The sequence below is a fragment of the Rhipicephalus microplus genome, chromosome X (assembly GCF_043290135.1).
Source record: "Rhipicephalus microplus isolate Deutch F79 chromosome X, USDA_Rmic, whole genome shotgun sequence".
NCBI classification, from domain to species: domain Eukaryota; kingdom Metazoa; phylum Arthropoda; class Arachnida; order Ixodida; family Ixodidae; genus Rhipicephalus; species Rhipicephalus microplus.
Genome location: NC_134710.1, coordinates 422,424,908 through 422,450,563, shown reverse-complemented (window position 1 = coordinate 422,450,563; position 25,656 = coordinate 422,424,908). Strand labels below are relative to the sequence as shown.

Sequence of the window (25,656 nt, the reverse complement as noted above, 5' to 3'; positions counted from 1 at the left end):
GTAAGGCTGCTGTTTATTTAAGATTATTCGGTATAAGAAACTAGGTTTCTGTTTTAAGTATTCATAAATTATGAAAATTTCTTCCTTCTGTACAGATATGAAACTGGACTGAAGTTCCTAATTTAACAATAGAAGCCCTATCATGAAAAATATCACTAGATACATTTATAGTCAGGGATTATTTCATGATCATTCATTTACTGTGGCATGTTATACTACTACTAAAGCATTTTGTGACACCTTATCCCCTTACTTTAGATTTAAAAAATTTGTATGTAACAGCTGCAAGTGCTCCAGTATTGGAAAAAATGCGTGTTCCAAACAGCAAAATTTTAAAATGTTGATTTAATGATGCTGTCACCAAGTTCAAACGATAAAAAGGGGCAGCTGTTCTTAAAAAGGCAAGCATCGAACCCGGCTGCGACACAACTAAGGTAAGCCTTTGTAACTGTTCCAGGACGTCTACAAGTCAGTCAAATTGATATGCCAAGCATGAGAAAAAAATGAACATTTGTGTCTGCTAGTACAGTTGAATGCGCAGCTTTTAAAGAGAGTCCGAGCCACGAGCGTCATGAACTTTTATGGCTATTTTATTAGCTAAATACTTGCTTCAAACCAGTTTTTCTCAGAGCAACCTTTTTTTTCCCTCTTTTGCACAACAGCCATGCAAACAGCGATATAGTGTTTAAGAGGACCCCGCAACACTTTTCCAAGTAATCACTCATCCCATGGCTTCATGAAAGGAGTTTATTGCTTCATGAATTGACAGCCCCAAATATTTTTAAAATATGCCACGTACAAGCAGAATCACAGGGATTTGTCACATGCTTTAAGCACTTTCCTTTCATACCAGCGAGTACACTGTGAGGTACGCAGGGGGATGACAAGCAGGCAAGATGCTACATCCACTTGTCAATGCGTCTCATAAACTTGAATGTTTTCATTTTTTTAACGCCGAGCTTAGGTTGAGTGTGATTGAGCATAAGCATGTTGCGAATGTCGCAACGGCTGCAGTTAACTATGCAGCTCCCAATGCTTAAACGAGCCAGTGGCCATGGACTTTGGGTTTATGGCATCATCTGTCAAGAGAACAGAGAGCGATTTCTACCGGACGTTAAGAATTAATTGCGAATTCCAGGCCGTGTGCTGCACTACAATGTATAGCTCACATGTTCTCAGGAGCCTCGACTACTGATTGACAGCATTTTCTGACCATGCTGAAAAAGTGTTGCAAGGCATCTTTAAAAATTTCTGCATGATATTTTTTTACGTGCAGTATTTTTATACATTAATTTGCTCAATGAAGCAGGATAACTGAAATCAAATGGTAACCTTTTAAGTTGTGGGTAATCATATATACACAGTTTTTATTGACATCACTGTGGTCGTCATCTAGAGTACAAGCTAATTGAGATGCTGCGTGAATGCCATGGAGCAAAAAAGGTAACCTTAGATTACTGCCGGTGTTCCCTTACATCTCTTTGTGTTCCCCCTTGGCACCCACTGGCAAATACAAAAAGGAGGGGAGAGCAAAAAAAAAAAACGCAAGGGACCAAAAGACTGTTGTATCCTCCCCTACACTGACACTCTAATGTGATAAAAAATGACAGTGGCCGTCACATTAAGGTACCCAGCGCTGAGAACCTGTCTGTGATGTCAGGTGAGAACTATGTATAAAAAAAGGCTTCCCCAGGCAAAATTTTGCTCAGTATTGTAATGATAAGTCACTTTAACTAGGCAATATGTCAATTGTAGTTCAGGGTACAGTTTGTCTTCCTCATTGCATTCCTTCAATGTTATCGCTGCTGACATAAAACCAACATTTGGAAACATGGTTTGCTCAATGTTATGTTTCCTCAGAGATTCTATAATTAATCACCTTAACCATCCTAACTAACGAAGCTTTAGAACGCAATATTGAAACTTTATAACTTTCGGACCAACCTTACTGAAGTTTTTTGCTTCGTTTTTTTCTAATGAGGCGACATACCTTCTCAAACTAAATGCAACAAATGTATGCCCCTAAAATGTGGAGCATCAGTGCTCTATGCAACTCACGTGGTACTGTCCCGCTGTCTTTCTCTTTCTCGCTCATTTTCTCTTTTTTTTTCCGATTCGAAAGTACAGCTTGAATTTCAGAAGTGGGAGACAGTCAATCAAGGTACACTCTTTGAGGCACATCGGTAAAACTTTGAAGTGAGGGCTCGAAGCAAATCAACACTGCTAGGGAATTCACAAACGTAGACTTAAGGGTCCGCAATGATCAAGTAGTGCACGGAATCTAGTTTCGCAAGCGGTCATCACTCTATTACAACACGAAGTACGCGCAAGTGATACAAGCAAAGCATGCGAGACAAGTGTCTACGATGAATGCAGCACAACATATCCCCGCGCGTCGTCCACACATGTTTTGCGTCCTTTAAACTGCAAAGTTTAACACCCTCGGATGTTATGCGAAGGCTGGCCGCACCAGGCATTTACGCGTTGGCTTGCATATCACTGTTCCTTACGTAACTGAGGGCAATTATGAGGTACCCGTTGCAAGCGATCACGCGTTTTCTCCCCACTAGGATTTGCACAAACGGAATGTCTGCGCTAGCAAGCCGACAACCGACAAATAATGTTTGCGCAGCATAGTTTCAACGTCGATTCTAACATTTTCGAACTGCGTGCTCCGGAAAAAAGAGAAGTTGAAACAAGCGTATTCCAATGTACAAGTGGAAAAATATAAAATCGGGCAACTCGCCTCCTCTCTGAGAGACTGAAACACTTTTTTCGTCAGGTCCTTGCAGCCTAGAATGTTGCCCGTGTTCAGGATAACTTGCTGCGTGGAGGCAGGCAAAACAGCTGAGCGGTCGTTGTTCATGGTGTCTGCGGTGGGATGGTTGTGTGCAGCTGGTCGCGTGGCGACGATGAAAATGTTGGCGAGTGAGCCAACCAGCTGAGAATCAATCTCGCCGGCTACGTCACGACCTACGACAGAGCTGTAGCAGCAGCAGCAGCCTCACTATCGCGAGGATCGCGCTCTTCGGCGCTGCTTATTACATTTCCTGCGCTCGCGTTTGCTTTGAGAGTACGGATCAGTAAGTACAACACTTCGTATCTCATACTTCCCGCACATTAAACGACCTTGCATGCGTCCCAGAAAGAAATACAGGAGACGGCAAAACGCGGAAATAAGTTTGTTGTTGTTGTTGTGCTCACGTAAGTCTTCCCCCCCACTATTTCTTTTCTCTCTCTCTCTCTCTGTGTTTTTTTTTTTTGCCTTGCGCATGCGCTTTGAGAGCACGTGATGAACACGGATGTGCGGATTGGATTGACTAGACCGCGAGACCAGACTTCGCGCGCTGTTACCACTGGTTACCATGACCTACTACACTCCTGACCTGCCCAGAGAGCACCTCTTCCAGCGCCCACGTTCTAGTTCATACCTTCTGCCGCTAGGGCCGTCACCTACGAGCGGCGTGGCGCTAGGCAGCACCTGTTCGCTGACGTCACCTTCACTCTTTGTAGTCAAATTTTAACCAACAAAGCACTCGTAGTGCGAATTTATGATCCACAATTTAGAAATATCCAGAAATAATAATACTAAAAGACATTCAGAATTTTTTTTGCAATAAAATGCACGCGACAACGCATAGGCTGTCCAAAATCATGTAAATCCACGGGTTTCCACGTTTGTCAACCAGTGTGCTATAAATTCTTAAGCGCACTGAACAGCTTACTTGACCAGCAATGTATGGGAAGAAATAGTCACATATATGCCGACAGTTCACCACAGAAAGCAGGCATTCTTATACCAGCGCCTACAAAACAACCGTAAAGAAGCAGACGAACAGGTTATAGGTAGCGCCACCTACGGCGAGCGATTGAACGAGAGCGGGGACACGCGCTCCCATAGGAACCCCGCTATCTGAACAGGTCAGGAGTGTAGTAGGTCATGCTGGTTACCACCCTGCAGATGTAACGGCATCATCCTGCAGATTTATTTTTCGTATTTTACCGTGTAATTGTTTTTCTTATCGTGCAGAGCAACTGAAAAAATATCGGATATACTAACTATGATCTTTCAATCAAAACAGAAATAAGCCTGGCGTTGTGCTAAACTTCTTTGTTTTCGTTGCTTTTCTTTTTCTTCTTTAGCTCAAGCCAGCAGCAGCCTGCCGTCACCTTCGTTCGTGGTCAGTCATCTGTCGGCCATATTAGGTGTCCACCTCCGTGTTCGAAGATTGTTAGTGGCCGTGAGATTGCACCTCGGGACTTTGCTGCGTGCCCGGGGCCCCGTATTGAACAGCCACCCAGGTGAGGTCTTAGCCGTGTGCGTTCGGGTCGCGGCTCGTGAAGACGAGCGTTACCGATTCATTCTGCCCGAGCTGCGCACATCGGGTCCCGCTGGCTTCTCCGCCTGTCCGTGTGGAGCGAGCTAGGCTGGCCACAGAGCCGAGCTTCCTACAGCAACCGAGACTCGCCAGTTGCTCGATCTTCCAGCTTGTGCCCTGTCCTTTGGCGCTAAGCGCCTGTCCACTTCGCGGAGTAGGAAAAAAAAAAAAAATGAACGAAACGGTAAAGGCAGAAAAAAAAAATTTCGCGTTGCTTTGCTTGGCTCATAGAGGCCTCTTTGTTCGTCCCGTGGAAGGGGACACCGCCTGTGCGGGCAGGCAGGCAGTGCACACGCGCTTCGCATTGTAGTAGTTCCGCGTGCAAAGAAAGCTCCTCGTGTTCGCTGCAGCTCGCGATCGCCCCTCCAGTGCCCTCGGCGTGGTGTCTCGAACGGAACGCGGCAGCGGATCTTGACCGTTTCCGTCATTCCCAGCTGGTGAGTTGCCAGCTTTCGAATATTCCGAGTTTTTTTTTTTTTTTCTAGTAGCTTCGTTATAATTGCGGAGCTTAACCCTTGTGACGTAAAAAAAGAAAAGCGTGGCCACGTCAATCGTCTCGTGCGATGAACGCCCCGCACCCGCCCCTCGATAAACCTAACCTGTAAACTTTCTCCGAGTCCTGTCTCGTTCGGGCGACGACAAACTTGTCACTTGGTGTCAGCTATCTGCACAGATGTGCCGTGGCTCGCTCTTTTAGGCCGTCCCCTTTGGTGCCGTGTAAGTGGAACTCTTCCTTCTCCGGGCATTGCATTTCCAGATCTGCGGGGATGGTTTGAGTATTAAACTGTTTCCGCAAGCCCTTCCGCTTTGTTTGCTGGTTTTGGCCTCGGCATTTTGAGCACTGCGGCCTTCGCGTTACGGGCTTTAGCGGACTTGCTTTTCATCGCTGGCGCAGCGCCGATGGGCCGCTTCCATTTAGAACGCGAAGAGCCGCGGTGAGCATTCGAAACCGGGTCTGTGCTGTTGACGCGATGCGCCGATCATCTTTCTCGTGCGCCTCTGCTGTCCCCTCCCTGTTCAGGCGTCGTTCGACCGATTTGTTTTCGTCCGCGCGAAAGCTATATCGAATGTTTTGTTGATCTACGCGGATACATTCATTGAAGCTGAGTTGGCTGCAGTGATATTTCCGATCGCATATGGCCTTCCAGCGATCGAGACTTGCGCGTGATTCAGGCGCTAGTGCAGCCGCATTTGATAGGCTGGTCCTATGTATGCATGCATATTGGCAAGGCTACCGATAAAACCGTCCAGGTGCCACGTATTTCCGTCAATGGAACGAAAAAAAAAAACTAGCAATATTTGCTGTTTTCTGCAGAAAGCAGCTGAATGAGGTAAAATTATTTCGATTGATTCGATGTGCCCACTTCGAACTGCGCAGGTGTTTCGGCACTAGCGATAATCGGTCGTTTGTGCAAAATAGTCTCCCAAAGACTCTAGCAATTGGGATATGTTTAAGGGCACTTCCAACAGTGCAGTTTTTGCAGCACCATGTGTGTGATATAATTCATACGTAGGTTTTTTTTTTATACTTGTGTTTAATGCAATGGCGTGGGCACTCGTGCCCATGCCCCATAACCACGCATACAAGTTTGCTCGTGAAAAAGACATCACAGTAAAAGTTGTATTTTATAACCTGCTAACTTGTGCATGCAGCAATTTGCCTTTGTGGAGCATCTTCCACATTTTACTCAGAAAATTTCATTTTATCTGACTGCATCATTTCATGTGTACGAAATTGTCATTCTCTCAATTGTGTAGAGGTAAATCAATTGTTTTTCTCTCTTCTGCAGTTTCATTGGCAAGCAGTATCATTTTTAAAAAGTGTAAATTATTACACTGTTTCCAAAGCTGTTCACTCCTTTAGAGCCCATTGTCTTTGTTAGTCACTTTAATCACTTTCTGTATTGAGCAATACCAGTATGATATTCCTCTATAGTGAGGAATACCACTGATTGATGATGTATAGTGACTAGGGAAAATTATTGTTGGTGGCCACACTAATATTAATAAAACAAAATATACATTGTCATGTTGGTGGGCATTCCGGTAAATTGCACAGTTTTGCCTTTGTTACGTCCTCACAGATAGAAATATTTTTCTTCATTATTGAAGAGCTTGATAGTTGGCATGCCATAGAACCTCTTAGTAGCCATGCATTATCAGTACTGGTGTAAAGATTTCAGTGCTTGCTGTTTGATATTGTAGTGGCTCTCTTCATGGAAGTGATCATATGGTGATAGTGTATAGCCCTGTCCTATTTTTTTTTTTTTCTTGAGGCTTGTGTATGTTTGCAAATGCAAAGTTTGCCATTCCACTAGGCCTCACGGTGTACTCCATGTTATGTGGCAACATTTTTGTCCCATATTTGGCTGCTCCTGTTGCAAATCTTAAGTCACATTTTGGTGCGCACTGGTTTATTTGTTTGATGTGGGCGTCACTGATTCAAAGCATTGTGCCTTCTGAACTGTGGTTGCGCAAGTAGTCCAGCATGCAATTGCTGGCCTGTTGCACAACTGTGTTTATCTATAGGCCAGCTTCAGTGCACTAAGTGACCGAATTTTTCAATTTTTTTTGCAATGTTGACGGGGCACCTAATACAAATGTGTGCTCATTTCCCCATGACATGGCTCATCATGGGACAGGACCTTGCAATTATTTTGCGATTAGTATTGCTCTATCTTTTTTGGAGGTCATGTTGAGGCATTCATGCCAGTCTACATTCATTATCTCGCTTCAAATTGTCATTGCAGCATGCTGGGCTCAGCTTATCGTTCTTGTCGCATTCCCATTTGTTCTCTCCTTGGAAACCTGCCAATTATGGTTTGGTTTGCCAGCAATGATAGCTTATTGCTGCCATCATGCTGTATGGTTTCCCATGTACAGAAGCATCTAAGCTGGTCAACTTTTTCGTGCCAGTCTGTATGGCTCCCCTGCAGGAAAATCATATTTTTTTACAGGTTGTCTATTTCTAATAGGTCGTCTCATGTGCCTTGTTTTCACAGTTTGTGTATTTCTAATATGCGGTCGAACATGTCTTTTTTTTGGGTTTTGTGCTAGTTTAAATGTACAATGGATTAGCATGGTTGTGCAGTTTTGCTTCCTTCTAAAAAGGAATGCTTTCATCATCCATTCCTCCTGTGCATAATAAATGCAATGTGTTATGGGACCTTGTCATTGCCCACTTGTACGCTGTGCATTAAATTCGAGCCATTCAGTGGTGCTGGCAAGCAAAAGGGCCTACAAGGCACCAAGATTCTGGTTTGGATCACATTCAGTCTTGCTGCTTCACAGAAGTGCATGCTGTCTGGCTGTGTGGAAGATGCTGAATGCACTTTGATTGCAACAAAAGAATACGGATGCATGGTGTTAACCTGGTTCCATACTTATTGCAGGGGAAATGCGATTTTTTTTTTTCAGTGTTCAATGGCTTAATAACTACAATTAGACAAACAAATTCAGTTGTGTGATTTCATAGTGGCTGCTTATGTTGAACTGTTGGTACTGTCACTGTAACAGACCTCTAATGGGGTACGTCACAGCGTGACATCACCTGTGCGCGTGCAAAACATTCCCGCCAGTGGCTGAGTGGGGTGCAGTCGCTCGGTGCTTGGGGCCAGTTTCTTTTTTTCTTTTTGAAAGCTTAATCTCCATCTCACAGTGGCAACATTAGCTGTGGTATGTGTCAAAGAACATCTTGATGTGTGGTAAAGTGGGTGATGAAATATTTGCCGCGCTGGTTGGCTGTTTAATTCTGAGAAGTGAACACATGTGGCGGCCTTTGCAAGGAACAGCGGCATCATCTTCGAAAATGTGCATCGTTGACTGTGGGGTGTAGTGTGCGTTGAAAGGCATCAGCAATATTGTTTCACCTTTATAGGCGGTGATAGTGCGTGGGTGTTTCCAGTGTGAATAACACAGTATGTCCTGTTTGCAAAAACACTGGTATTCGTTGTGGTCAAGTTGCAGTAACCGGTTGTTGATGAAAATTTACAATCTGACATTTTGGTCAAGGTAAAAATGCATTTAATGCGATCATCTGCAAGTGGGTACATCTCGGCGTATGTGCGGCGTGCATAAAAATAAAAGTGCATGACCTCCGGGTGCAATATACGACTACGCATGAGCTATAAGCATGTTGTAGCATTGCCGAATCTGCATATACGCTTCACCATGGCTATCAATCGTATTGTCGAATACCTGATACGTGTTAAGGGAAACAGCGGAGATTCACGTTTCTTTTCTACTTTGTACTTTTATGGCTTGATCCTGAAGAAGTGACAATGCGTATTACAAGTTTGAGTATCAGGCCTAAAGGAGCAATTTAGGTACAAAAACAATCCGTAAGTGTCAAATGTAACAAGGTAACTGTGCCAGGTAAAATTAAGTTGTCGGGTTTTAGATCACATGAATTTTCACTAGGTAACTGAGAAACGCAGCAGAAGAATTTCACTCTAATTTTCACGAGGATATGGCAACCTCAGCCTAACGCACGGCAAAAAGTGTTACTTTTTTTTTTTTTTTCATTTATCTCCGATTAGACTTGTGTGCAAAATGAGTGAGAATCTTATCCATGACATCGTGCACAGCCGCTCACACTCGTGCTGCCGCCAATGCTATACCTGGTTTAAAACTGCATTGCACATGCCACGATAAATCTTGAATAAGTTTACATCCATGCCATGCAAATATTTCTCAGTGCTAGTCGAATTTACATTCAAAACGTTCGCTTCCGAAAAAAGTAAGATTATTTTATAGCCGCCATTTATGTGGGTTAAGCCAACTGCGTACTAGTCGCATCTCTCAGTACTCTAAAGTTTCTTCATCCATCCATCTACGGCGAGCAAATTTCCACTCAATGAGCAGTGACCCTACCGCAACCCCCTTCTTTGAAAAGCTGGGGCTTTAGAGCATAGCAGTGTAGAAATTTCTGTCGAAGGAATGCAGACACGAAGCTTGCCTATGGAGAAAGATGCCGCCGGCGGAACTTTTTTGTCAGCCAGCACCTGCTCTAAAGCGAGGGTATGGTAGGTTGGGTGCCCGCAGTGATGTCCCATTGTTTACAAACAGGGAGAGATCTATTGCCAGCAGTCTCGCAGAACTTCTCTCTCGGAGGCCTCAGAACACCCATCATTATGAATGAGTTTGGAGGAATGTAACTGCTACAGTCGTCTAAATAATTTTTTTCTTGTTGCAGACGATTGCGTGGCGTAAATTCCAGAGTGTCAGAAAATTAAGGACCTCTTGACAGACATACAGTTCTCACTGAGACGTATGTTGAGCTAGTGTACCTCTACCATCATTTTACTGGGTGTACCCCATATTGACTGGAGTGACATCACAAATGGCTTTTTAAAAAAAATTCGCATTTGTCTCTTCTGCCCATTAGAAAGCCTAGGTTACTTGTTACATATGGTAGTCAAGAATGTTCACACAAATTGACAAAAATAATCTTGGAATAGGTTGGTGCTTTTTCAGTTATGATTGTATGAAACATATGACATTTTTCTATTCAGTGTTCTGTTCATTCAATTAGGCATGAATTGCAAAAAGTCTGCTGTTAATTTCAAGGGGCTTGTGTGCTGCATTCAAAATTAATGAACGCATCATCACATATACTGCATATTGCCTTATACTTGCCACGTACCTTTTATTTTGTCTTTGTGGAACTGTGATTGAAACCGTACAGTTAAAGCAACGTTAATATGATACACTCGCTTTTCACCATTTCTGTGCAGAAATAGTTGACTGCTTATTAGAAAGATTCAATGGATTTATCATTCCCAGTGTATAGTTTCATGAACAACTTCAGCTCCAGCTATTCATATGTTGACCGTAACTTGATTGCTCTGTATTTGCCACTACCAATAGAATGATTTCTGCATTCTGAATAAGTAGGCCTGTGATAAAAGAACTTTGTTCACTCATATTCACTGCGAGGACAAAAAATGCTTTTTTTTTTTTCAAGGGCTGGGCAACCCACAGCCATGCATAGGCAACGGAAAGTTTGTGCCCTGGGAACTAAATTGTTGCACCACTACATCGCAAGGTCCACGAGCGTAATCGAAATTGTGGATTTCACTGTGGATACACATCTTCCTGCTTGCATGCCCCATTTTTGTTCGGTAAATTATTTGCTGAACAAAGATGCATGAAAAATGAATGTTTATTGCACTTCGTAAAGCTTTCTATGAAGAAATTTGCTTGTTTATGTGTAAAGACAGTTATGTTTTGAAGTTTGTAGATGCCAAGTTTACCTTTGGCATTTCCTTCCATCACTGTGTTTGACTTGGAAATAGTGCGTGCACCATTAATTCTGACCTCTTCCTCATGTGTGCTAATGCACCCAATGAATGTATGCAGGTGACGCATCAAGTGGGAAAGTGACCGAGAACGCGTGAAAAAGCGGCAGCCTAAAGCTACCATCATCACAGCCAGCAGGATGGCTGCAGGGCCATACAACTACTCATACATCTTCAAGTACATCATTATTGGTGACATGGGCGTGGGCAAGTCGTGCCTGCTGCACCAATTCACCGAAAAGAAGTTCATGGCCGACTGTCCGCACACCATTGGTGTTGAGTTTGGCACACGCATCATCGAGGTGTGTGGTCAGAAGATCAAGCTCCAGATCTGGGACACAGCTGGCCAGGAGCGCTTCCGCGCAGTCACACGCTCCTACTACCGCGGCGCGGCAGGAGCACTCATGGTCTACGACATTACCAGGTGCCCAAGTTTGTATGGTGTAGCTGTGCGCCGTTCTCTTCTGTGTCAAAACTTCTTGGGGTCGTAGGACTAATAATGGCTGGGGACTAGAGCTAACAGGTCTTTGGTATGTGCAGTCAGTCGCCTTGGTAGCTTGGAAGCGCAGATGTTGCACTGCCAAGTACAATGGCCTGGCTTTGATTATAGTAGTTGCATATCGATGGTGACAAACTGTAGGAATGGCTGTCTACTTAGATATAGGCGCACGATAAAGAGCCTCAGGTGGTCAAGAATAAGGAGAAGTCCCTCATTACAGCTGCTTGCCTCATAATGAATGCTTGGTTTTCGAACTCACAACCTCAGAATGTTTTTGTCTTGGTGTGCAGAGGAACTTGCTGGGTACTTTTATCTCGTGAAACTTATTGCAAGGGTGAGACAGCTGCGCATTTTTGATACGTTTCCGTTTTCTTGCGCCGAGCTGCTCCAAAAGCATAAAAAGCACTTAACTGCTCCGAAACAAGCAAGAATTTTGATGCAAACCTGAGCTTCAAAAAGAAGGTTGAGTTGACTACATGATTGTCTGAGCAGCACCAGGAATACCAAGAAAAGAACACGCGCCCTAGCGTGTTCTTTACTTGACACATTCCTGGTGGCGAAAGCTCCCAAGGTGCTGCTGTGACCTCCCGTGGACTGTTGTAAATATGCCTGACCCCTCAAAGGTGTCCTGCCGTGCAATGAGCGTGCTGCTTCCGCTAGCTAGGCTGTGTATTCAGGTGCCCATGTCACTTCGCGAAAACAACTGAGTTAGCCACCCAACTGAATGGCATGCGTAGCGGGGTTTTAACTCTCAGGTTTTCGCTGTGTTTATCACGTTCCTCAGGCCTGTCGACACAGCTGCCTGTAGTCACCTATGTGTGCACGTCTGTGTCTGCAGGTATCGAGAGATCCACTTGGTACAGCACTAAATAGTCGTCCATGGTGCACAGTATGAAGCTTGCAGCACGATTTGCGAACCCGTGGTGTTCAAACCAGTTTAAACAGGCGCTTTGTCGCTTTGTTCAAAACTTGTGACATGTCTGTGATCACGTAGTGCAGTTTTCATGAACGGTGAATTGCAATATTGCTCCGTTTTGTAATCGAAACTCGCAATGAGTGCTTTAAGAGGCATCGCTGCAGGCCGGCCCTGGGCTACACGAGCTTTAGGCTTAACTTTACGTTCGACTGGTGTTTCGGTTGTCAGCCGTTCTGCAGCCTGACTGGCATACTTTTCTCTTTTTTTTTTTTGTCAACAAATCTGGCCTGTATTCGTTTGGCAGTTTGCTTACATGGATCTTCAGGCAGTGTAGTTGGCAATTGCAAGTCATTGCCATAAATACCGAATTTACTCGCGTAATCTTCGCACTCGCATAATTCTCGCAACCCCACATCGCCCAACAAAAATGATTTTTTTTCCTCAAGTAATTATTGCACCCCCAAAAACTGCCGCAATAATGTCGTCTGCACATTCAAAACACTGATGATAGCACGTGCCATCTGGCGCCATCTCTTAAGCATCAAGTGTACTATTATTGCACGCAGATTTAATCCAAGCCAAAGTGGCAAGTGCGCGTTGCGGCATGTTTTGTATGTTGTGTCGGTACTCTTCTCACGTTATAAGGCGATACAGAGGCTACACGGCTAATTTCAAGCTTTTAGTTAGTTTTTAGTAAGCTGTAGCACTGTAAACTGTAGGTGTACACACACTGAAAAGTGTGCTCATTCTTATACACGGGAAAGTTTTGCGGCCTTAATTAATATTGAAGTGGTGCCTGTTGCTGCTGTTGGCTGTCTGCCTTTAAAACCAGTCTGACTGCAGAAGGCCCAGGAGGTCACAGGCGGCACTTCAGTGGTGACCATTTGTTGGTTGTTAAATTCATTTAGTATTCATTCTATTGAACAGGAATTTTCAGCTGCTAAATATCATTAGCCAGAAGTGACTGGCACGTGTGAATGTTCTTTCCTATTCAAAGGCTTGCCCTAAAAGGGCCATGCAACTTTTTAGAGCAAGGTCGGAAAACTACCAATCAGTGGTTAATGTTCCTTACAACACGCGAGCCAAGCATTATAGGCTCAGCACACGGCCTGGAATTCAGAATTCTCAGTTGACTAAAAATCACCTCCTCTTTTCTCTGTAAATGATCCATATACTTGAGCTGTGGGAAGATAGGTGTGGAGCTAATTCGAATATTGAAGTTTAAGTGAGAATCAAGTTACATTTTTCAAATACTGTGAAGTGAAAACTACAGAAGAAAACGCCAGGCCTGCACAAGGCGCCGCACACTCGCAGTGAGAGCTAGAAAAGTGGCCTTTCACAGCCTTTTCAAAACGCTCATTAAAGAACTACTGCAAGAACATTTGCTTGATACCCACTAGGGCATCAATAAAAAAATTTTTGGGTAGTAGGCCGGCATTCGCTATGCTATTTTTCGCCATTCTTCTGAGAAGCGTGGTATCTGCTAAACACTTGACCATGATGAATTATGGCTCAAGTGGGTATGGGCCACAGTTACCGTAGTTACTCAAATCTAATGCGCACCTTTTTTCTGGTCAAGTGGGTCCATAAATCGCATGCGGTTTATAATCGACTACAAAAAAAAATGAATACGGTCTTTCTATTGTCATCGGCATTTCAAAAATGTCCGCCTCCTACGCGCGTCTACCATTTCTGCCATTTTGTTTCCCGTTTGCGGCACTTGGTACGTGTGCTGAGGAGTTGTCATCTTGTAGTGCATTAACGTCGACATCAATGAAAGGGCCGACTTCAAAGACTGGACGAGTGCACCACGATGCCGCTTTTAGAAGAAAAGTCATCGCGTGTGCAGAAACTGACAGAAATCGGGCCGTCTCGCGGTCGTTTGGAGTTCCCGAAACGTGCGCGCGGGACTGGCGGAAACAAAAGCACTAGATTGTCATGAGCAAATCTTCACGTAAAGGCTTCAGTGGACCACAGCAGGGTCAGTTTCCGCAGATGAAAAGCTGCTCGCAGAGTACGTGCTTCACGAGCAAGTGGCACAGTGGCCCCTGACGACAGAACTGCTCCAAGTGCGGGCTATGCAGTTAGCTTTAGAAAAAAGACTAACGCGGAGCGAGTTCAAAGCGAGCAGGTGCTGGCTAACTTTGTGTAGACGAAAGGCTTTGCCCTCCGTAGGCGAACGGGCATATGCCAGAAGTTGCCGCAGGAGTACAAAGAAAAGCTTCACAGTTTTCGGAGGTTCGTCCTAAACTTGCTGCACAACGGCTACCTGCTTGGGCAAATCGAGAATGCCGATCAGATGCCTTTTTACTTCGATATGCCTGGCACCACAACCGTCAAGAAGAAGGGGGCGAAGCAAGTTCGCGTGCTCACATCCGGCCATGAAAAAACTAGTGTGGGCAATGCTCTTGTGCACGTCAGATGGGCACAAGCTTCCCCCATACCTGATATTTAAACGGAAGACGCTCCCGAAAGGAGTAGTTTTCCCGAGTGGTGTGATCGTGCGGGTCAACGAGAAAGGTTGGATGACAACAGACCTAGTCGCTGATTGTATCCATCATCTGGCGGAAGTGGCCTGGCGCCGGTTCGGGCCTGCGAGCAATGCTTGTGCTCGACGCGTTCAGGTGCCATCTCGACCAGCGGATCAAGGACAAGCTCGCTGCGTGCAATGCGGACCTTGTAGTCATACCGGCATGATGTCTCAACTTCAACCGCTAGATGTCTACATGAACAAGCCGATGAATGACAAGATTCGGGGCTCTACACCGACTGGCTGAGCAATGGACGACATGATTTCATGCCAGACAACAGGATGAAGCGCGCCTCTCTGCAAGACTTCGCTGCGTGGGTGAAGGACGCGTGGTGTGCAGTACCATCAGCCATGGTCATCAAGGCATTCAAGAAATGTGGCATTTCGAATGCGATGAACGGTACCGTGGATGAGATGCTTTGGGCCGTTGACAGCGATAAGGAGTTGTCCGAGAGCGACGAGGACTGACCTATTACGAGACTGCTAACGCTGCCGTAGTGGTCACAGTTTTAGCTGCAGGGCCGGCTGTTTGACTTTGTTTTATCTTTCGAAACTTCAATGCATTAAAACCAAACACTTGTTCTCAATGAGCGAAGGTTGACTCCTATGAACTTTTTTCTTCTCTCTTTTGTCGCGAAAAAGAAGTGCACGTTACAATCGAGGGCGCGGTAGAATCGAGGAAATACGGTAATAGGGGACCAAGAACAAGCTCTTGTAATGATTGGTTGGAGCATTGGACGGCCCACTTGCTACGCTATTCGCATTGTGCGACATATGGTTGTTCTTTGGCTGTTTATAAGGCGTATTATACCCGTACCACACAGACATTTGGCAGCGAAGTCATTCAGTTACAGAATGACTTTTTTTTTTTTTTTTGGTGGAACTGCTACACATCCTAAGTGAATGACATTTTACTTGATGATGTCGATCCCAGCACCTTCCTCGTGAGCATTGGGTGAGTAGCAATAAAGAAACAAACATGCATTTACGAGCTTCATACATATCAGATAATAAATGAATGTATAAATAAGCATATTACGCTGCCCTTAAATTTCGTTTGGTACTTTGTTTCACGACATTGCAACCAACCGTGTAGCAACTTAAGCCAAAGCTAGTCAGATCCGCAGCGCATAAACAAAATGGCACCTGTCGCATTTATTTTACAGTGTCTACTAGCTGAACATTGGCTTTAAGCACTGGTTTAAGTGATTAGTGTAAGTAAAATACGCGAAAAGTTTCCTTCCAGTCGAATCAAATGTAGTTTTATACAATTACTTCATCAGCTGTGCTGTTGAGAGTATGCATTTCTCAGTCGAATGAGTTATGGCGATGGCATTAGGTGACGAATGGCATTTGGGTGAATGACATTCAATTTGAAGGCATTAGGAGGTAAATGCCGTATTCTCTGCCTGTGTGTCACGAATTTTAACGCGATTGCTTTCCCGATATCAAGCCTGCCTAAGGCAAGTGTCACAAACGACTCCAATTTTCGGAGCATCCGCGGGCCCCATCTTCCAAGGAAGGGCGTTTTTGTGTTGGGAGACGACATCCGGCGACTATAACGACCCAGCGTGGCGCCGGCTCGTCTTCCCAGCCCCTGACCGGAAAGGAAACCGGCAGTCTCAACAGGGAAAATTACTCCCAGATGAGATGGGAGCACGTGGACGCCCCTGAAGAGGTTTGAACTGCATCGGAAGAGCAGTTGACGTACAGCCAGCAACAAGTGCGGTCGTCGGTGTCGCGAGTCTCGCGTAGGCGGCGAGCATGGAGTGACCCGCGCAACGTATTGAGACGGCTGCAATTCCGGGCACCCTCGTCGTCTACCAAGCCGGCGAGACCTTCAGCGGCACCCGTCAACTCCCCTACGTGCACCAAGAGCTGGCCTGGTCCGTATGGAACTTTTTATTGTGACTTTTTTTTTAAACTGCTAAATTGTTTTAACCAGCCTTTTTTTTTTAACTGTGTAGTTGTGTGCGCTGCGACGCACATAGAAATTCAAAAGCACGACCAATGATCATTATGTAATTATTTCCTTGTAACCCTTTTTTACGATTTCCATCTTGTTGTTATTTTATTAATGTTCCGCATATTTGTCTTTAGTTTGTATCTTTTGTAGTGTTTTTTAGCATATTTTGTTATATGGCTGTTCTTTCCATCGCGCGTATCAGTTTTTTCCTCCTTTGTTATTTTTGTAATCTCCTGCCTTTGCCCCTGTTTCAATTAAATGCTTGTTTATGTGTAATCAAACTCTGTGTCTGCTCTACGAGTGCGTCGGTCAGGCCCACACATCACCACACGTGCAACCCCGCACGGGTCAACCAACCCGCAAATAAATTCGAAATGTGCCACTTCGAGGCCTTTCAGGCGTCGCAGGCCGAAGCGTAAAGTGGAAGCCTGCGAGTCTGCCGCACGTTGATGTTGGATCGGCGGGGCCTCACCCGAAGTGTGTGACATTATCTGGCGTCCGCGACAGGACTGGCCGACCACGTGGTGATGTCTGGGAGACTGACATAGCTCTGAGCGTGATATGTAGACGTCCTTTTATTGCTTTGTTGGTGGACAACTGTTTTAACAATGGACGGCATGGAGTTTGATAAGCTCATTGAACAGGGCAAAGCCTTTGGCTTTGTAGGCAAGGAGTTATATAATTTCGTTGAAAAAGAACGAAATAGACTTAAAGAGGAGCGCGATGCCGAACGCATTAGGTACAGGCAACATCTGGAATTTTTGATGGAACAGGAGCGAGAAAATTCAAGGCTTAGAATTCAAAAGGAAAAAGAGCGCTTGGGACTGTGTGTGGCACAGTCGGGTCTTAGCTTAGACACTAGAACGCCCAGTAGCGTGACCGACCGTGTCACGAACAAGCAGTCTTGCCAGGATCATGTTCAGCTACTGCGCCAGAAAATGGAAGATAGACGGCGCATGTTTGAGACCTGGGATGCAAGGCACAAAGGGGGCAAAGAGACCGTAGGTGCCAAACCGCTGAGAGCCGGGCAAAAATTGTGTACTGTTGAGGCGGACATCAGGTTCGCGAGTGAACCTACTGAGTTAGCTGCTGAAAGTCCTGTTGTGGCCACAAAGGCCACTGAAGGCCGCAGTGATGGCGACGAGGCGCTGTGCCTGGAAAGTCTTGTCGATACAGAAATGCCATCTGTGATTGACTTGGCACAGCCACCCTGTATGGGCGTCGCCATGGCAGCTAACTGTGATGTTCACAGTACAACCGGCCCGGCAGACGAGGACCCCTGTACAGACGGCGGGACAGAGTCGTGTGCTGACGCACACTGCGAGCTGGGCAATGTTGGGGCAAGTAGTTCTCCCAGGTGCGAGCGGCGCAGCCCTGAGGAAGACGTTTGCATTGTTCAGCCGTCGGTCAAGTTTCCCGCAAGTCAGGGTGTCAACAAACTAACAGAAAATCCCGACTGTATAGACGTTACAGCCGATGAGACAGGCGAGACCAGTTCTGCTCTGCAAATGTTGCAAGCGGACTTCTCAAAAGTGAGCACTGGACAATGTCCAAAAAGAAAAAGACGCCGCACAAGCAAAAGGAAAACCAAGGGTGCAAAGCAACCCAGAAAATCGCTAATTGCCAAACAGCAATCGAGGCAACGAAAGCTTCGTTTGCGTTTTGTGGCATTCGCCAGTCGAGTGGGTCCTTATGCTTCAAACCGCCTGACAGATAGAGGGGTGAGGCAGGCATTTGTTCGTGGAGCTCGGAAGAGCCGACCCCCTTCGCTCCATTGTCCTGCTCGAAGCGCGGGGTGCATGGCGAACCAGTGCCTTTCGGCCAAGCGACACGACGTGGCTCGGAGACCCGTTTTCGTAGAACGAAGCGTCGATGAAGGCATGCCTCCGGGGTGCAGACTAACGGGAAACAGGCGCCCGTGTAGCAGCCGTACACGCTTTCGTCTGCCCTGGCTGTTTCGAACGGCTCCCCCAAGAGCGCGGATAAAAGTTATGTATATGTACATAGAAACGTAAACGTAACCTTCAAGGCTAATGAGATGTTGTCTGAAATAATATTCATCGTTGTCATTCGATTGTGAAGCACATAAAGGGTTCAGAAAATGTAGGGGCAGATTACCATGAGCCGAGTCGGCGATGAAGAGGCCTGCGTGTACTTGGGTTCAATGAAACGCGGATGATCGCGTCGCGCATAGAGGCCTATAACATTCGCTTTATTTGGTTTCTGTTTTATTCATGCCATAAGGCCACATTTCTAAAATTTTTTTTTTGCATACATGGATGCTTCGTACCTTCTTAATTTTGTCTGAAACCTTTCTGTATCACTTTGACTTCGAATTGCTCGGTAATTATTTTTCTTCTTGTGGATTTGGAAGAATTATGTGTAGTGATTATCTTGTGATCCGTGTCATGATCGCCAGAAGGGGTGCTTCGAATACAGCTCCCTCGATTCTGGCGGTGTGTGTTTCTTCGCGTTTCATGTGTGTGTCCGTGTCGTGGTGCGCAAAGTATGACATTCATCGCATGGTGACCGTGAAGCGTAGTGTGTCAGGTGTTCTCTGCGGTGTCGTCCCCGTCAGCGAAATGGTGCGCGCGAAAAAGAAAACGCATTGGTGGACAACCGGAACACGGCAGGCTCTCGAACATTGAGCGTTTGTGATTTCCTTGAACATTACGAAGTAATATTCTTAAGAAGGGGGCTATGTCACAAACGACTCCAATTTTCGGAGCATCCGCGGGCCCCATCTTCCAAGGAAGGGCGTTTTTGTGTTGGGAGACGACATCCGGCGACTATAACGACCCAGCGTGGCGCCGGCTCGTCTTCCCAGCCCCTGACCGGAAAGGAAACTGGCAGTCTCAACAGGGAAAATTACTCCCAGATGAGATGGGAGCACGTGGACGCCCCTGAAGAGGTTTGAACTGCATCGGAAGAGCAGTTGACGTACAGCCAGCAACAAGTGCGGTCGTCGGTGTCGCGAGTCTCGCGTAGGCGGCGAGCATGGAGTGACCCGCGCAACGTATTGAGACGGCTGCAATTCCGGGCACCCTCGTCGTCTACCAAGCCGGCGAGACCTTCAGCGGCACCCGTCAACTCCCCTACGTGCACCAAGAGCTGGCCTGGTCCGTATGGAACTTTTTATTGTGACTTTTTTTTTAAACTGCTAAATTGTTTTAACCAGCCTTTTTTTTTTAACTGTGTAGTTGTGTGCGCTGCGATGCACATAGAAATTCAAAAGCACGACCAATGATCATTATGTAATTATTTCCTTGTAACCCTTTTTTACGATTTCCATCTTGTTGTTATTTTATTAATGTTCCGCATATTTGTCTTTAGTTTGTATCTTTTGTAGTGTTTTTTAGCATATTTTGTTATATGGCTGTTCTTTCCATCGCGCGTATCAGTTTTTTCCTCCTTTGTTATTTTTGTAATCTCCTGCCTTTGCCCCTGTTTCAATTAAATGCTTGTTTATGTGTAATCAAACTCTGTGTCTGCTCTATGAGTGCGTCGGTCAGGCCCACACATCACCACACGTGCAACCCCGCACGGGTCGACCAACCCGCAAATAAATTCGAAATGTGCCACTTCGAGGCCTTTCAGGCGTCGCAGGCCGAAGCGTAAAGTGGAAGCCTGCGAGTCTGCCGCACGTCGATGTTGGATCGGCGGGGCCTCACCCGAAGTGTGTGACAGCAAGTTTGCCAAAAATTCTCAAGCACTGGCATAGCTCAGTGGTAGAATACTGGGCTGGCACCGAGGGGGCCTGGGTTTGAGCCCTACTGTGTCATTGGTGCTAGGTTCTAATTTCGCACGATGTGGTTACGGACACCGGCGGCAGCGGACAACTGCGCGTGACATGAGTTGTGATCTCGTAACAGCTTTCACTGTCGAAAGGTTGCATAGGATCCCTATGCTCATTTTTATAAGATCGGAACATGAAAGTGTTTCCTTTGACTAGGTTGGTGAAGTGCTGCAGGGATGGTGTTGCATGAGGTAATGCAGAGACCGAATTGAATTTATTCACATTATTTAATGCAATCAATGTTGTGTCAACGCTTTACACATGGAAGGAAAAGACTGTTTTTTCCAACTGCTGTTGAAGCCCAACTCATTTGACCGGCAAGGTCGTGCTCTGAATTTGGAGTTGCTAATCTGGCCTATACACATCAATGTATGAAAAAATCTGATCTTTCGGATGCTGAATGTCTTTGTCCAATTTCTAGGGGCAAAGCTCCTGAGGGTGTGGGTTGTTCCCTCGCAGTAGTAGTCGTATGTCATTGTAGCAGCCACTTTTAGTTAGCTTTAAGGTTTGCTGACCAGATGGCGTTGTATATCTTTGGAAGTATCACTAGATGGCGTTAGTGTTTTTCGCATAGAAATTCACAGCATATCCATGGAGTGAATGTGTAGTGGTGCGAAGCGTCTGTTCGTCATAGGCAGACGGACAGACACTCATCACCCCACTCAACATTCACTCTGTGAATATGCTGTGAATTTTTGTTGTCTGACTTTTCGATCAGAAATGGTATTAATGACCTCACCTCTGCTGAATAGGTTCGAACCAGCGCTTTCGAGAGTAGACCCGTCTACAGCTGCAGAGGAGCCCTTAAGGCACCTTTTTCTCAATATCACGATGTGATGCAGTGAAGCATCATAAAAGTGTCTAGGGGCTATAGTAATGACGTAGTGCATCTCCATGGTGGAGTCAGTTTTGTCGAGTCTATAGATCTGCTCATGATGAAACAAGCGCACTATGTACCATGAATTAGAAAGGACATAGGATGAAGAGCTCACTAGCAACTGAAAATTTTTATTTCGGAAAGAACATTCATATATGCATAACACACATGCATATATGATAGATTCTCCTTTGCGAGTAAGCCTTCTGTCCTGCGTATTTTCTAAGTCTTCTTACATGTTGTGCTTGTTTCATCATGAACCAGTTGGTACATGCCCTACTGGCAGTCATCCTAAACATGCTACCATAGCAGTTTAAAAAGGCAGCTTTGCCCGATGCGATAGTGTGATGGGGGAAGCATATTAAAAAGCTGAAATGGCCGACAGTGGTCATAAAGGTGCCACTGCTAATTGTACATTAACTGTATATGTCTTCTGGAAGTTTTAATAGTCCAGCTCTTGTGTGAATCGAATCGATTACAGTTCAACACAAATATATCGAACTTGAAGGGGATCGCGAATCAGTTCAATATAAAAAAAAAATTCGATATAAAAAAATAGAGGCCGATTGCTGAACCGTTGCAGACCACCTACATTATGCGCATTTAAGAATGACAACTAATTCCGCACACACACCGCAGCGGAGTGATTTATTTGCGTGAAAAAAGAAAATGCTAACCTTGACCTTTTTCGTTTTTGAAATGTTAAATACGCTAGTGTTAATCTTATCAAGGCTGTCCAGGTGCGACAACCCGGCTCCCTCTATGTGGCCGATAAAGCGCTGAATGATGCCGAACACTGCCGCCCCTTCAGCGGCGGAGTACGCGCGTGCAGCCAGTGCCTCGTCCGGACGATCCTCCTCGTCACGAGCTGTCGGCCTGGACATAGCAGTCCGCTTCCACGAAGTCGTTCGCAGACACTTCGTGGTGGGAATTGGGACAACTCTCAAAACGTTTTGTCTATGCGCTCGTTGTCTTCACCAGTTTCCGCAAGTTCCACCTCCTCGAAGCCTGCTTTGCGGAAACAATTGACCACTGTGTCTATCTTCACGTCTCGCCAGGCATTGCAGAACTTCGCGGAGATTTCTGGCCGCTCCTTTGTCATCCACTGCTGGATGTCCTGGGTGCTAACAGCTTCGCTTTTGCCAGAATTGATTTGCCAACGATGTTGTAGCGCTGCTTAAATTGGTGATGCCACCCGCTGTTGTTGGCGAAGTTGTTTTACCGAGCGCAGCGGCACATCATTCGGCCTTGGCGATCAGCATCGGGTCATCCGCCGGAATGTTCTTCGCGCGCACTTTTAAAAACCAGGCATAGTGCTTTTCTACATTCCCGTAGGCAGAAGTGCGCACATGACAGAATCCCGCTGTTCGTTGCTCCGCCGCTTTTGCCTTTGTCCGCCTCAACACGCTGAATAGCCTTTCAAAATTAAAAAGTACACTTAGTTTGTGCTCCAATTTGTTTCTTCTTTTTTTAAATGTATATACTACGCGCGTTAAGACTGACTCAATATTTTGTATGCGCTCGAGAAATCCCCGCGTAATTTGTGCACCTCTTCTTGGGGCCCCCAAATCGCGAAAAACAGTGCGCAAATTATGCGAGTGAATCCGCATGTGGGTTCGATATAATTGTGTTCGACTGTCCTCCCTTCATTGTGGCTCCTTTTTTTTGCCAGCACTTATCAGCTGTGACCCCACTTTTTAGCTCGGTGCAGGGTCTGTCAAGCTCCACGGCCATGTAACTGTCTAGCTGTGACCCCACTTTTTAGCTCGGTGCAGGGTCTGTCAAGCTCCACGGCCATGTAACTGTCTAGTTCTGCGATAGTCTTGAAATGGTCTCGGTACTTGTGAGAACGTCGTCAAGCTTCCCATGCAGCTGGGAAGGAGGCAGGCCTGTGCTGTCCTTGTTGCTGAAGCTTATATAGAATTGTGGGGAATATGAAATGCAATTGCCATGCACTAACAGTGCAATCCTAGTTTACTGTTGAAGCTCAGCTCACCAGCTTTCAGCATTCAAAACGTAGAAAAGAGGTGCATCTACTATATCAAGAGCTCGAGGCTAGTAATTGTTGTCAATTCTTTTTTTTCTAATCAATCATGGTAGTATCTATACTCGGCTTAGTGGCCTTGACTAACCCCAAAATACCTTCTTGAGTTAATTGATAGGCTGCTTGACCTTAGATGTCATGTCCAAGCTCTTCACGGTTCTCAGCTTAGTAGAGCACAAGGGTTCCTTTAACTGGGTTTTGATCTTTACGTCCACTGTTTACGACGTTCCGGTCCTGCTAATAAGATTGGTCAGGGGTGCAACAGCTGTGCCAATTTGATACAATTCCCCATTCTTGCATTGAGCTGTGGCAAAACCATGAAATTTGCAAACGTTGCTCCATGCTGCACCAAAATACCTGCCCAGTTTCGAAGTTTTCTCAGTTGCGCTAGTTTCAGTGAGAAATGGCAGTCACGTTAGCTATCTGCTTGCAGTTTGCATCATCAATCAGTCTAAGCGTGCAGACCGTAACCCTTAACCATTGTGTAAGATATATCCCCATTCGGTCAGGGAACTCTTGACACGCGATCGACTAGATAAAGTAACACAGCCTCATGCTATCTGTTCGCAGATAGATATATCTGTCCTATAGATATCTGTCCGATAGATATATACAACTGCGAATACTTATCAACGGGATGTCGCAATTTGAAAACAAAAAGTGTTGCCTAGCCACCAACGCTTCGTGGGAAGTATGAACTTCCTAGTCGGCAAACGTGGCTATTGCATGTTAGCAACTAAAGCTGGAAGCGTCTGACGCGTTTCCTGCGCGCGAACAGATTCGATGTACTGCGAAAATTGGCGGTGCCGACGAGCACGTTGATTGACACAGCAACGACGCATGAAACATTTTTCTGTATTGAAGTTGTGTTGTCCTGGCAATAGATATCTGGGCCAACAAGTGTGCACCGTTGTTACTTTATTTGGTCGAACGTGCCTTGCAAGCGAGACAAGAAGTTTTGCATAAACCTAATCCCATTGCAAAAAAAGAAAAAAAGAAGGGGGGTAGCAGTGTTTCATGACTTGTTCAACTCATGCAGAAGGCTACTTAATTCACCTTCCCCGCAGTACACTGGTGCCCTGTGGAAAAGCGTGTTTTGATTTTGAAGGCACCGTTATTATTAATCACAGGACACAACACATTTTGTTCAACTTCTCATGCGTGTATACAGCACATAATTGTGAGTACTAGTAGGGTCAGTGACATCCGAAAAGTTACTGGCAATTATTTGAAGCAGTTTGACATTTTTTCCTATACTTACTTCGAATCATCTAAGCCTAAGTGGGCTTAACATGAAGAGACCAAGCTGGCCTTTGCTTAACTAAACCTAGTTACGCCTGACTTATTTAGATCATGAAGTGCTCGACTACATTTAATTAATTTTGACTACATTAACTTTGACTTAACTTAGCTCATTTAAGTGTAGCTTGAATTAGCCCGTCAAAAGCAAGCTGGCCTGAGAAAATCAAATTTTGTGCGTTTGGCTTGGTCAGGTTGTGCGATTCTCGCTATGCTTACTTATCCTAATCAGCCGGTGTCAATAACAACGCGAGCCGGAGCTTGAACCAGCCCCATTGCAGCCGCTGCGTAAAAGAACGGCACTGATTTGATGGAGCAAATAAAGTGACACCCAGTTGTCATTTTGGCTACGAGCACCGTAACCACGTCCAACAGAGCGACATGAGAAGCATAGTCTTAAGACTTTGCTTCTCATGTGCCATGCAGCTCGTGTCTCGTAGTGTCTAGTCGCTAGCTGGCACTTCGATGCATTCCGCTACGCGATCTCATGGTCTGTCTAGTCGCTAGCTGGCGCTTCAATGCATTCTGCCACGCGATCCCATGGTCTGCACACTTTTGATCGCACCTGTACATCATGAAGACTTAAACCTCTAGAGCATTGCATTGTGCAGCCTGTCTCGGTTCGCAAATGCTCTGACGCTTTGTCAACACATGTTAACTCTGAGAAGCAGTGTGTTGGCCAAATACTGTTGCGCATCTGCATGAAGCAGTAATTATAATTGTGGGAGTATTATGTCCCAAAACCACAATATGACTATGGGAGGCTGCAGTAGAGGGCCCCAGAAAGTCTGACCACCTGGGGTTCTTTAGTGTGCACCTAAATCTAAGCACACAGGACTCTAGCATGTTGCCTTTATTGAAATGTGGCCGACACAGCTGGGGTACGCTCCCGTAACCTTTGGGTCAACAGTCGAGCACCATAACCACTAAACCATCACGGCATGCGTCTGCATAGGCTGTTGTAGCTTTGCGTGTACTGAATGCATGCTTTGATGCGAGCATCATATTTTGTGCCTGCAGTTGCTTTTGCGCTTTAGTCATACGTCATCTG

The 25,656-nt window shown here is 45.6% G+C and overlaps 2 protein-coding genes across 4 annotated transcripts in view; one reads left to right on the top strand and one right to left on the bottom strand.

Annotated features, from left to right (window-relative positions):
• The window catches only part of Gclm (Glutamate-cysteine ligase modifier subunit), an 84,692-nt gene extending 81,465 nt beyond the window's left edge, over window positions 1-3,227 (bottom strand). Inside the window, exon 1 of the mRNA XM_075880342.1 lies at window positions 2,747-3,227. Within this exon, the coding sequence (XP_075736457.1) occupies window positions 2,747-2,866 (120 nt within the window). The 5' untranslated portion in view covers window positions 2,867-3,227. The remainder of the gene's footprint in view (window positions 1-2,746) is intronic.
• A 916-nt stretch (window positions 3,228-4,143) lies between these two features.
• Rab14 (RAS oncogene family member Rab14) overlaps window positions 4,144-25,656 on the top strand; it is an 82,518-nt gene continuing 61,005 nt past the window's right edge. Inside the window, exons 1-2 of one of the 3 annotated variants that reach the window (XM_037413222.2) lie at window positions 4,144-4,302; window positions 10,740-11,102. In XM_037413222.2, coding sequence (XP_037269119.1) covers window positions 10,819-11,102 — 284 coding nt within the window. In that variant the 5' untranslated portion in view covers window positions 4,144-4,302; window positions 10,740-10,818. Of the gene's footprint in view, window positions 4,303-4,446; window positions 4,817-4,944; window positions 5,097-10,739; window positions 11,103-25,656 lie in introns of those variants that run through there. The other 2 variants (XM_037413223.2, XM_075880343.1) reach the window with 2 other exon arrangements.